Source organism: Schistocerca gregaria, chromosome 1, assembly GCF_023897955.1.
Source record: "Schistocerca gregaria isolate iqSchGreg1 chromosome 1, iqSchGreg1.2, whole genome shotgun sequence".
In the NCBI taxonomy this organism is placed as follows: Eukaryota; Metazoa; Arthropoda; class Insecta; order Orthoptera; family Acrididae; genus Schistocerca; species Schistocerca gregaria.
The window spans coordinates 215,972,928-215,987,103 of record NC_064920.1 but is presented as its reverse complement, the minus strand read 5'-3'; the positions used below and the strand labels follow the sequence as shown (position 1 = coordinate 215,987,103).

Here is a 14,176-nt window from a genome sequence, read left to right as displayed (position 1 = left end):
TTATGCAGCAGCTTCTTCTTTTTCTTTTACCTGTTTCTACATGGTATGTCTCAAAAGTTCCGAGAACAAAACTCAAGGGAAGCAGTAGGGCTAGAGCGATGCAGCATTTGGCGGGAACGGTGGTGAGTCTTGGCTAACAAATGCAACTTGGCTCAGTTGTCTGTATGCTATAACAGAATGAGGATCACGTGTAGCTCGTGTTGTGTTATGGTGACAGGTCGAGATTCAAGATGCAGCTGTTAATGGAGGAGCGATAGGTGATCAAATTTTGCGTTAAGCTCAAAGAATCTGGCTCTGAGAGTGGGGGGTCTGAAGCCTTCACAGCGGAAGCGACGGCTGAGCCAAGAACTTACAAGTGGCAGAGAACTTTCCAGGGAGCGAGGAAACATCGACGACAACGAGTGCTTTGGCTGCCTACCAAACGCACGAAAATATGGAGAACATGCAAAACGTTTTGAATGGGGATTGATGCCTGAGAGTAAGGATGGTAGTAGAGGTTTGCATTAAGCCAAAACTGAATGTTTATCGCATTTTGAGAGATGAATAAGGGATGAGAACGGTGTGCACAAAGAAGTTTTCAAAAGCGTTGACCGACGAACAGAAGTGGGGATTCGTAAAAGACATTGTTTATAAAGACGTTCCAACTACACTTGAAGGTATGCGGGATAAAATTGTCAGAGCTTTTGCTGCGATAAGTGAAGATGTGATAAGGAATACCACTCAATCTGTGATAAGAAGATTGCAGCACTGCATTGATACCAATGGTAATCACTTCAAACACCTTCTGTAAATGGTCGTTCATGCCACCTTTGTGACCTTCGTTGACCTTCAAAGACCTTACTGTGACACATCATTGGATTCATCTCGACAGCTGCTATCAGAAAATAAGTACCACACTATAACATCCCATTAAAAAAAACAAAGTTGACATTCATATCTCTGACGCGACCCTTTTTAGCAACAAAAAAAACCATCATATTATGCCCCCCGTAGTCCCATGCAACATTAGTCCCACAAACTTTTCAGCTACTATCATTATTTCGGAGTTATTCTAGTTGGCAATATTTAGTGACTGGCCCTGTATATGCTACTGTCGCAAGAAGGCAATCTAACTTCTCTACAAAAATTTCCAGCGAATGTAAAAAAAGTTCTGAGAAGGAAACTAAAAACCTAGAAAGTGCTAGTGTAATTTTCATTTTTTGAATGGTTACGAGTTTTTATGCCTTTATTATTACATGTATAACAAACACCAAAGATATGGCAAGAAGTAAAACTTAGAGTGCATTAACATTGTCATGTAAGATAATGTTAATTTTGTGCAGTTTTCTGTTTAAATGTGTTTTTTAGTAAAAATAAACTTTAAATTTTATTTGAATTTTTTTACGATATTAGCATTACCTTCTACAAAAAAAACTGAAATGCTTCACTGATATTTCTGAACGTAGTTTTTACGGCTATTTAAATATACAGGGCATTTCAAAAAGGACTTTAAAAATTTGAAAGTTCATATAAATTAATTCATAGTATTTACAGAGATGATTGTTGTGCCAAGTAGCAGGGAAATACATAAAGTTTTGTCTCGAGTAGTTCACTAGTGCGGAATCGTACCACCATAAAGACCACTAGCGGCAGTTGCGTTAAAGATGGCTGCCTTCACTGGACCAGAGCGTGCTAGTTGTGTCTTTTGGTTTGAACAATCGAAGTCGGCGACAACAGCTCAGCGTAATTTTCGTACCAAGTATGCTAAAGATCCTCCTAGTAGGCCTACAATTTATGAGTGGCGTGAATGTTTTGAGGAAATAATTGCATCTCACGAACGACTGTTTGGCGTGTGTTGAGAAACCATTTGCATTTGAATCCGTAGTGATTGACTATCGTAAAAGCAATAAAATACACTGATAAAATTTCTCGCAAGAACTTCTACCCGGGCTTTGTAAACCGATTACATGAGGATGGACATTTCTTGGACAAAATCATCTTTTCTGACGAGTCCACTTTTCGCTTAAGTGGCTAGGTTAAGACACATAACTGTAGGATTTGGGGCAGTGAAAGTCCACATCAAACATTGCAACATGTTCGTGATAGCCATAAACTGAGACCGCTACGGTCGCAGGTTCGAATCCTGCCTCGGGCATGGATGTGTGTGATGTCCTTAGGTTAGTTAGGTTTAAGTAGTTCTACGTTCTAGGGGACTGATGGGAACAGCAGTTAAGTGCTCAGAGCGATTCGAACCATAAAATGAACATTTTTTGTGCATTGAGCAAGAACAAAGTGTACTGTCCCTTTTTTTTCGGGAGAGAACCATAAAGGGTATAATGTACCTGGATACGTAACACAATTTTTGATACCACAGATCGATAAGGACGTCCAAGAACGAAGTGTTTACTCGTTGCAAGACTGTTCATCACCCCACTATCTGGCTGACGTCCAGGAGTTTCTCAGTGACCGCTTTACAGGTCAATGGATTGGCTGTGATGCGTCAATTTCGTGGCCCCCAGGTTCCCCAGAGCTGACACCACTGGATATTTTTTTATGGCGTACATCAAGGATATCGTGTTTGTACCTCCTGTGCCGCCTTCTCTACCTGAACTTACAGCAACAGTTTACGCCACGGCTGAGCAAGTTCCACCTTCAATGCTATAGCGAGTTTGGGAAGAAATCGACTTCCGGTGGGATGCGTGCAGGATAACTAACGGAAGCTGCATACAACATATTTCGTTTCAGCAAAAAAAAAAAAAAAAAAAAAAAAAAAAAAAAAAAAAAAAAAAAAACATGATTTGTTTCCCTACAAAATTACACGAAACGCAGCTCTTATATCTTCTTTCAACAAATTTACGCCACGCGGGATTAGCCGAGCGGTCTGATGCGCTGCAGTCATGGACTGTGCGGCTGGTCCCGGCGGAGGTTAGAGTCCTCCCTCGGGCATGGGTGTGTGTGTTTGTCCTTAGGATAATTTAGGTTAAGTAGTGTGTAAGCTTAGGGATTGATGGCCTTAGCAGGTAAGTCCCATAAGATTTTAAAACATAATTAAAAAAAAATTACATGAATTTTTAAATTTGTAAAGTTCTTTTTGAAACACCTTGTAGTGGTCTGGAGACCTTCCTTGCGACAAGAAGCGACCTGAGAAAAAAAGGGTTAAAGAGGTGCCCAATGGCAGCTTCCAGGAAGATTAAGCAGATAGGGTGGCTGCGATGCTTAGATGTGGAAGGAAATTGCTTTTAAGATTTTCAAGGTTTTGTACCTTAAAAAGCAATAAATCTCTTTTTAAAAAATGTATTCACGAAACTTTTGGGACCTACCCCGTATGCTCAATGTGCATTTCTCGTGTAACGAGAAACCGGTGTGTTTTCCTTGCCCGCAGCACTGTTCGGCATCCTGTTCCGCGGCAACGAGCAGGCGGCGTACAGCAACTTCCGGGTGTTCGAGAGCGTGGGCTTCATCGTGTCGTACGCGTACAGCCCGGTGCTGTGCACGCACGTCAAGCTGTGGCTGATGGCCGGGCTGCTGGCTGTGGCCGCCGGCTGCTACTGGTCCGCTGAGTGGCTGGCCCGGCGCCGCGACGCCGCCTCCTTCTGGCCGCACGATAAGCAGAGGGAGCGCCACCACCAGCACCAGCACGGCCACCTCAGAGACTCCTACAACAAGCCCGCCGGCAAGGCGCTGGACGGCTGGTAGCGGCTCGAGGAAGTGGGGAGCGCACAGCGACTCGAGGGAACGGCCCACACCCACAGCCTTCATTTGTACGCCTACTTACTAGCGAGACAACTGATGTCTTCCCAGTTTGTTTGGATAGTATACCCCGTCGAGTCCCATCGTGACCACTTACTAGCACACACAGCTGTTATCGGGGTTGGAGGGAACTCAGTTACTCACAGGTCTCGACGGTGGTACGAAGTCAAACAGTGCACAGTGCTTCACCGCTGACGTTTAGCAGCGTATAGCGACGTAAGCGGCCCTACACAGTTTTGGTTGGGACAAGAGAAGTAGTTTGAATTTTTCTTCACGTTCTTCCTCGGCAGACACTTCCGGCAGTGCGCTAAAGTGCATTATCCTACTGAACGTCTTTGTTATCCGCTTTGAATTGACTGGTCGTTTACAAATAAGAGCCGTTAAAAAATTGGGTAATTTTTGCTAGACGACGCCCTGAAAATATCCCCTGCAACGTAAAGTTGCGCCCATCTCTTCCACTGTTTGTTGCGCCTGTTCTCCACCAGTCTCCAACTGGTATACTTACGCCCGTACGTTTTATCAAACAATAAACGTGACTCATTGAAGTTACGTCCTCGTCGGCAAATCAGCAGCAATTGAGCGTCGCTGTGGATGTTTTTGTCGTTTAATGGTGCGCTTTTGAGTGATCTACTGAGATATCGATTCCATTTCACTGCACTATATTTCGACGGCCGACGCAGTCCTTTTCTTCGAGCTCCACAAGCTGTTTATCATGCGTATTCGCTTTCTGGATTTTGCGATATTTGTTGGCGTGTCGGCTCCGTTTGTGGCCGAGTTCTTGCCTCTCCCCAAAGCGCCCACTGCTCCAATTAATTCTTATTCGAAGTCCGCACTGTCTGTACCGTAAACGCACATTCGGCGTTTTCCACCTCTCATGTATGCTGTATCATGTACCATAAACGACGAACGATTTAAACACAAAAAGGCTGCTGATAAAGTCCACTAGCGAGGTAATATTTTTTGGTTAGACTATAGCATAGACCATGGGAAGCCACAGGGCTTAAGAGTGAATGAAAATGGTTGTTTTTCTGCTCCCCACTTCATCCTTCTTCTTAACTTCCTACTGTACCCAGTGCCGAAATCACGTTACTCCTGGTTCTTAGCCAGACCACATGAATCCCGTGGCAGTCACAGTGGGGTACTCTTATTGATGAGATTATTCTCACCGTGTTTAATGAGTCATCGTTGAAGATATTTGATCGAAACCTCTACCTTACACCTGTACTGTGTGTATAAGCAGCTGACCTACTTGCGTGGGCGAGTGTAAACTAAACACAGTTGGAAATGTGGATGCCGAGCCCAACGGCCTCGTTGTGCCCTGGAAGGGTGCTCATACAGTAGTGACTGCAACAAAGTGGGTGGTCTAACACATGAAATAACTGCCCCTGAGTAAATCTTGGAGAACCATACACTGTTTCATGTAAGATTGGGCACACTGCAAAATAGCAGTCGCTAATGCCATCAATACCGCCATAAAATGAGTTTCAAGAAGACTGTGTCTTCCTTCAAAAAACTAGCTTCTTCGAAACAGATGGCTGGCTATGAACATGCAATAAGGGCCAATTCTCTATGGCCATTTCTGTAATGACTGTATCATAAATTTTAAGTTTATACCTCGATAGAGGATGACTTGCAGATAATTCTATAACTCAATCTTTCGTCAGTTTATGGCAAAAAGGACTATACTTACTAAATGGAACACTTTATTCATGTTTCACTACAGAAATAGATAATAAATAAATAAAAATTGTTACGGAAAGTCGAAAATGTTACTATTTTGGTTATTAATATAGATCCTATTTCCCTTCTGAATCTTCATTAGCTCGATATGTTATCTTCAGGCACTACTATATATTCAACAGCAGACAAAAAACAGCACGAGAAGGAATAGCGCCATGCTGTGTTAACCGCAATTGGTGCAGCACAGGATTGTTTGAAATATGTTATTTGGCAATAAATTTCTGGTTGCTGCACCAAAATTAGAGAAATTCGACAAGTTAGAGCCAATACAAAGACTTACAGACAATCATTCTTCCCACGGCCTTTCACGAGTGGAGCAGGGAAGGGGGGATCAGTTAGTGTTACCAGAAGTACCCTCGGCCAAAAACCGGCGGCTTTCGGAGTACTGATGTAGATGTAGCATCCACTGTCAAAAGCAAGGTACAGATCTCCATATGTGTTAATGTGTGTCTATTTAATAAGGATATGAAAAACGGTTAATAATGGCTCAGGAAAGTAAAGTAACGATAATGCAAAATTTTAGTGATATGGAACATAAACTTAGACTGAATCGTCACAAGCAGAGGAACTACGAGGAAAATAATCAGTAATGGTGGAAAATCGAGCGCTGTAAACCAAGTTAATGGCATGTCTAATTTGTTGCATTTCTCAGCTCTGAGTTCAAGAAACTATGTGCATTAACGTGAACTTACTCTTTCGGTCAGTAACGAGTGCTGAAGTACTATTGTGCATCACGCAATCTAAGAAATATTAAGTATCTTAATTTAATTTTTTTAAATGCTAGATGGAAATAATTATTAGTATTTAATACAAAAGTATTATACTAGTACGATTGTTATTAAGCTAAATCCGAGGCTCATAATTTTGTGTAGTAAACTTACTTTCTCAAATCATTATCTACTTTACAACATAAAGTAAACGGATAAAACAGATGCCAGTACGTACAAGAGTTGCCCAGAAAGTAATGCACTGCTGGTTTTTTGTTCGACAATTCTTGATTGAACATCATGAGATTTACACACTCGAAAGAATAGTGTCTTTATCTACATACACTATTTTTCCACGTAATCTCCATCCTGTTCTATGCCCTTCCTCCAGCGCGAAACAAGGGCGTGTATGCACCATCGCATCGCTTCCAAAACTTGTCCTATGTGAATCACCTTCTCATAATCCTCAAAATGTCTTCCACGAATCACATCCTTTAATGGTCCAAACAAGCGGAAGTCCGAGGAGCTGGGTCAGAGCTGTATTGTGGATGGGGTAACACTGTCCAACCCTGTTTTGCTATGTTTTCAGCAGTCCTCAGACTTGTTCGGGGTTGAGTGTTATGTTGCAGCAAAACATCTCCTGGGTTGCTGTGACGCCGAAGTCACCGGAAGCGCTTCTTGAGTTTTCTTAATGTGTCGACATATGCTTCTGAATTAATGGTACCACCTCTTGGCATCACATTCACACATTCACAGTCCCAGAACACGCTGATCATGACCTTACCGGTGCAAGCAGTTGCTTTGAATGTTCTCTTCTGTAATGAGTGAGAATAGCGCCATTTCATCGACTGTTGTCTTATTTCCGGCTCAAAATGGTGAACCCAGGTTTCATCATTTGTCACAGTCTACGACAAGAAGGTCTCTCCCTCAGCTTCAAAACGTTGCAACAAATCAAGGCAAATATTTTTTTCTGAACGATTTGTGATCCACCGTTAGACTCTGCGGGATCCATCTTGTAAACACTTTTGAATATCCAAGAGTGTGGATAACTGCATCCAATTGCATGCACACTTCCTTTGCTGATTGACAGATGCAGCGCCAACTGCCGAGTCGTAACGTGTCTGTCCTCGTGAACGACATCAGCTCGGCCGGCCGGTGTGGCCGAGCGGTTCTAGGCGCTACAGTCTGGAACCGCGCGACCGCTACGGTCGCAGGTTCGAATCCTGCCTCGGGCATGGATATGTGTGATGTCCTTAGGGTAGTTAGGTTTAAGTAGTTCTAAGTTCTAGGGAACGGATGACCTCATAAGTTAAGTCCCATAGTACTCAGAGCCATTTGAACCAATTTGACATCAGCTCGGTGCAACATGTCAGGTGTGACAGCCATGGATGGTCTCCCTGACCACTGAAAATCTTGGACCTCCGCCGAACACCCTTCTGATGATATCACCCTCCGTGCCCAGCGACTATCTGTAATTCTGTCGACGGCAGATGCTCCATAGACGTTGCACAAGCTTTTGTAAATATTCCCCACAGTTTCTTTCTCTGTAGTGAGAAATTCAATAACGGCACGTTGCTTGTAACGTACATCACCTAAAGAGGCCAATTTGAAACTGTCCTGAAGCTACGCAATCTGTCGTAAGTGACGTAAACTTGGCGCTCTCACTCAGGAGACTTCAAATAATACATACGTAACGTTTCGCATTCGAAGCATTGTTCTTTTCTGAGAAAAAGAAATGCGGTGCATTACTTTCTGGGCAAACCTAATATAGACGCCCGTTTTAAAACAAGAGGGGTAACGTTTCGAAGACTGTTTGAAACCACTGTGATAATGCTCAAAACTATAGCGATTAACGTAAAGCAATAGCTTTGAAAGGCATAACGAGTGAAATTACAAAAGTGCATATACGGTGGCAATTAGTTGTGTTTTAAAAATACTCGTACATAACTAAACAGAGCAGAATTAAGTAATTGAAACTGACAAAGCAGCTACGGTAAAGCTCATATGTGCAATTCCTTGCCATTTTCTTGCCGATATAACCTGTAGCGTATTATTTTGTCTTCTTTCATGTGTCTGTGTTACATGTACTTGATTGTTTTTAATAAAATCCTTATAGCTTGTGAATGCAAGAACGTCACTTCAAAACATCAGAACGCCAACTTACTTAAGCGTGTTGCTGCCACATCGATAGAATGAATTCCACCTCGTCTCTCAGCACTATATCTTGCTGATATTTCTCATCGTCCTGATTATTGAAATTTGCTCGCCAAATGTGGGATCAGCGTCCAGTACAGCATCACAAAATCTTACGTATCTTAAATTATAACAGATAGTTAGTAATGGCGGATATTATAACCTTTCCCCCAGGCTGAAATGATTTATCAGTCATATTTGCGTTGCAAGAATTTTCGTTGGTATAATTTAAGTCAATTCCGCAATTAAAACACAAAGCAAGACGGTTAAATTTTATAAACAATGTCATACTGGACTCTATAGCTCACTGCATTAATCTTTCGACATATGTCATGAGTGTTCACGGTAAATAAAGATTTCAGTACCCAAGCTGCACAGACATTTTTGCGTCATAGTACTTCAACAACACTTTTTCAATTTCGCCGTCGTCAGGCGATAAACAGTGAGCTCGACTGTCTTGATACCAACTAGACAAGACGAAATGTGTAACACAGCTAGAAATCCTCACAATTATTCCCTGTTACTGCCTTCACTTATACTGAACCACTGTGGTTCAATTATCAGGCGTTTAAGGTAATCACATATTTCATATTCATCCCTACAGTAATTATTATACCAAATCAATGGTATGAATAGATCAAGGGAAATGTATCCTCAGTGTATTGAATACGAATGAGGCTGAGTACAATCTCAGTGCAGGAAAGGTAGTTAATGAACCAATAGAGAAACTGACACCAATATGAAATGTACTGAGCCAAAAGACGTAATGGCCATGTACAGAAATCACATCGCCTGGGTGCGTGAAGCAATCTGAACACAGCAGTCGAACAAAAAGGGGCGTTACCAAAATGAAGCAACTATAGCTACATAGGCCTATTTCATTTGAAACGTGACAGAATGTCATTTACAATGACGGTAAGGCATGCACTGATATTGGCAGAACACCAAGAGAAGGCCATGTAAGCCTGTCCGTATAAAATATCATAAGCACAAAAGATAGTATTACATAGGATAAAATCGAGAAATCTGTTAACGAGGATATAATCTTTGTAAGTCAAAGTCTATGGAACGGACCTATATTGCTGATACCAGAAAAACAAGACACCATCGGAACAGCGAAATATAGATTCATAACAGACTATGTAAAACTGAACAAAATTTCAGTGGGGAAAGCTTTTTCTATTCCCAACGTCAGTAAGATGTTGGATCAGCTCGGAAAAATCAAGTATTTCTACACTTTAGATCTATCCGTAGCAGATAGAGAAAACACAGCATTCCGTGTAAATTATCAGTATAATGACTACAAAAGCATGCCATTGGGACTGAAGTATGCAACAAGTACATTTCAGAGACTAATGAATGTTGCTTTAGTAGAATTGCAAGGGACAAAGTGTCTAGTGCACTTGGATGACGTAATTTGATATGGAAATTGATTAAAGGAACGTAATGAGAATCTGCAGGAGATCTTGCCCAAATTAAGAGTATATAGGCTAAAGTTATAAGTAAATAAAAGCAAATTCCTGAGAAAGCATGTAATATTCTAAGCACACAATGCAAAAAAAGACAAGCGTATTGTGGAAAAGTTAAATAATTTTCCAGTTCTGAAATCTTGGGCTGACTGGATATTACCGTCTATTCATTTCGAACTTCAGGAAAATTGCAAACCCGTTATATAAATTGTTGAAGACCGAAGTGCCATATACGAATGGGGAAATCAGCAACGACCAACAGTTTTAAAAACTGATAGAGATGAGTAAATCCTCCTGTGCAGAGCTGCGCAGATATCCAGAAACAGTTTATAGTAACGATGGACGCCAGCAGAGAGGCATTTGGGGAAGTTCTGTCACAAGGAAACATAGGTGTGGATCTACCAATCACCTGTGCTTCACGGTCGCTGAATAAGGCTGAAATAAACTTCCTGCAGTTGATTTAGACTGCTTAGCAATTGTAGGGGCCTCAAAACAGTTAAGACCATATGTCTATGGAAGACATTTCAGCGCAGTAACAGATGAAAAGCCATTTATGTGTTGTTGTTTTTTTTATCAGACATCCGTTATCAAGGTTACTAGAATGGAGTTTGAAACTAGGGCAATATTCTTATGACATTGTGCATAAACCTGAAATGTTCAATGCAAATGCAGACGCATTACATAGAATGCATTATGGCGATGTAGACTTGTAGAGGATATAAAGAAAGTACTGAACACAAAAGAGTGATTAGGGAAAACGAAGAACAGGAGGAGGAAAACGATGAAATGAGCGCAGAAAAAAAGGCCAAAATTAAGAGCGAAATGCAGGACAATCCGTTAGGAGGACATGGAGGGACGCACAGAACCTTAGATCGAGTAAAGAATTATAAACTGCGGAAAAGCATGAAAAGAGACATCGAAGAATACATCAGATAGTGCGACAATTGCCAAAGAGATTATGTCACACAGAGCAGGACAAAGATACCTCTACTGATTACAGACAAGGAGACAATAGTTTTCGAGAAATGTGTAACATGGACCTTGTAAATCCGTTAGATACAGCAACAGCTCTCAGTCGATGCATCTTGACGTTCCAAGATGACCTGAGCAAGTTCAAGGTAGTGGTGTCAAACTGGAGGTAGGATGCCGACACAGTGGTGCAGAAATGACGCAGAAACTTGTAGAAGAAATTGTGTTAAGGCAGTGTTGTTGACCCTCCAGGGACCGAATTTTTTAAGCGAAGAGTTCAAGACGGTTCGTAAATAATTAAATATCTGAAAGATACAGAGTACAACGGTTGGGAAGAGTGCCATGAAGGTGTTGTACCTCTCCTTAGGCAAACTAGCGAACAGTTGTTGTAACTGGTCTCTGATAAACAGGATATTCACACTGGGACGAAGTTGGGGTCCAAATTGGCCTCATACATTTCTCTCAGGAAATTATCTGGAAATCCTTTTGGCCATGGGAATACCTCACACTGGGACAAAGTTGGGGTCTGAATAGGCCCGACACTTGTTATGTCGGGAACAGATATAAGAATCCTGCTGGTCACAGGAATGCCTCTCACAGGGACAGAGTTGGGTCTGAGCTGGTACCACGCATGTTCTATTGGGAACAGATCTAGGAAGCCTGGTGGCCACGGGAATACGTCATCACCCCGACACGTCACAGAGACATTTACCATGTGTAGACTAGCATCCTCCTGCTAAAAAATAACACCGCGACACTGTGCATAAGCTGTAACACATGAGGATGCAGGATGTCCACGACATATCGTTATGCCATCAGCGTTCCCTCAGTCACTATTAGTCGTGACCAAATATCACACACGATGGCCACCCACACCATGGTGCCAAGAGCAATTCACCTGTGCCTCTCCAAGCCATTGGAAGAACAAGAACTGTCCCCAGGTCGCCAACATACACGCTGACAATGGTCAGTCAGTGCAATGCAGTGCAGAAGCGCGATTCACAGCTGAACACAATGCAATACCATTTGTAAGCAGTCCATAATTCCCAGCCACGCTACCACTCCAAACGCCGCCATTTGTTTTATGGTGCCGACAGCAACCTATGCATTCAACGATAATTCCCTACTCCAGCTGCTGCTAGTTTTCGACGAATGATGTCGGATGACACAAAATATTACACGGTGTTCATTAAATACTCTCGGATGGCAGGTGTAGGTGTACAACACCGCTATCCTGCTTTGTAACAGTCAAACATAGTCATCCGGAATCTTAGCACTGTGTTTGCCTGCCCTCACGTTCCCATGCAGTTCAACGTTGAGTCACTGCCACATCTGAATGCACCAAAGATCTGAACATTACCCAATTCGACCAGACTGACAAATGGAGACTCACATGAGGCCCCTTTCAAACTCTGCCAGGTGCTGACAATGCTGTTTCACACTAGTATCTAATATCTCCTTGTCCCTCACAGATATCATTCAACATCTGACACTATTCATGCTCCTTATATACCGTGAAAGGACAGAAAATAACACTAAACACAAACAACAGTTTTAAAGGGTAGTATTTTTATAATATTTATATGTTTCTTCTTTAAGATTTGGTAACATGAAGGAGCTGCCCAGAGTGCAGTGCACCATAATTTGGGGATCACGGTTACTATAAATTTATACCAAACTATCTGAGTATCGATGAGCTTGTGTTTAATTTTATTTGGCCACTGATGTTATGAGCATATATTCCACGTACAACAGAAACTCTTATTGCATAAAGAGCTTAGGAACAGGAGATGTGCACGAAGAAAATTTTATTGAACATCTCAGAAACGGATTTCATTTACATCAGTGCTACCGGCTGGTCCGGCGGGGGGGGGGGGGGGGGGGGGGAGGGGGGGGGATTTCTGACCTATCTGGTTCATTAATGAGATATAGCATTTTAATAATCTTGATAACAGACATTTATTAACTTTAAGCACGGACTATGGGCAGGGGTTTTCGCAGTAAGAGGCGGCCGCTGTAGCCGAGCGGTTCTGGGCGCTTCAGTCTGGAACAGTGCGACTGCTATGGTCGCAGGTTCGAATCCTGCCTCGGGCATGGATGTGTGTGATGTCCTTAGGTTAGTTAGGTTTAAGTAGTACTAAGTTCTAGGGGACTGATGACTTTAGATGTTAAGTCCCATAGTGCTCAGAGCCATTGAGCCATTTCTCAATAAGAGACCTCTGAAAGCAATTTCAGCCAATGAAGCATGGACAGAAAGGAAAACATTGTAATTATATGGTCCTCTAAAAACATTGGCAGTTCACTTTCGTCAATATGAGGATGCTACGGCAGTCGTGGGCTGTTTTGGATGCACAGCGGTTAGGAACAACAGTGTGAAATGCTGGTAGTGGAAACCAATCGTTCAAATTCTCCAGCCTCTGGAGAATTACTTCTTAAAGTACATTTGAGCCATCGTAGGACGCCTCATCTGTTGGCTGAGCTTCCTGTGGCCAGCTTCCTGCGAGGCCAGGACGAGTGTAGAGGGTGGAACTGGAAGTCATTTTGAGCTTCAGTGTTTGGTCGTTGGTGGAGCCCCTCAGAAAAATAGCGGACATGTCGGGAAAGAAGGCCACAGTCCATTCTGTTTGCCAGCCGGCGGTGATTGAGAACACTACGTGTACCGGGCAGCAAATCATGGATTATGTACGAATGACACCTGCCGACTGGGTTCAGATGCCATCTTCGGTTCCGGTAGGCTGCTGCCTGATTTAGTGAAGACAGTTAGCCTCGGCTGTGGGATGGAAGCCGAGATATCGCTCTGCGGTATCATTCCTAGAACCAGTCGTGGTTCTCTGGTTTGGAGGAAAGTGAAAGTCTAAACCAGAGGCTCCGATGATTCTGCAACTGTACTGAATGGAAACCTCCAATGTCAGGTGGACAAGTGTAGGACCACTCTTAATAAGTCAGGCTTACATTACACGCAGAAAGCAGCTACTGCACAGTTAAGTGTGGAAATCGAAATTGATTAATAGTTGCTTGAATAATTGGAAAAAACTTATTGGAAAAATAGTTGAAAGAAATTTGAAGGTAATTTATGGTTCAAATGGCTCTAAGCACTAAACATCTGAGGTCATCAGTCCCCTAGGCTTAGAACTACTTAAACCTAACTAACCTAAGGACATCACACACATCCATGCCCGAGTCAGGATTCGAACCTGCGACCGTAGCAGCAGCGCGATTCTGGACAAGGGCCTAGAACCGCTCGGTCACAATGGCCGGCGGTAATTTATGAATCTTTACACAATCCTGGGTGAACTTTAACTGATACCAGTATCAACAGACCATTAATATCAATACATTCAAGCTCAATTAACATAATCAGCATTATGT

At 42.5% G+C, this 14,176-nt stretch overlaps 1 protein-coding gene across 1 annotated transcript in view; it reads left to right on the top strand.

The window, feature by feature from the left end:
- The window catches only part of LOC126337104 (protein unc-93 homolog A-like), a 297,653-nt gene extending 292,165 nt beyond the window's left edge, over positions 1-5,488 (top strand). The window contains exon 6 of the mRNA XM_050001439.1: positions 3,362-5,488. Within this exon, the coding sequence (XP_049857396.1) occupies positions 3,362-3,675 (314 nt within the window). The 3' untranslated portion in view covers positions 3,676-5,488. The remainder of the gene's footprint in view (positions 1-3,361) is intronic.
- The last annotated feature ends 8,688 nt before the right edge of the window (positions 5,489-14,176 follow it).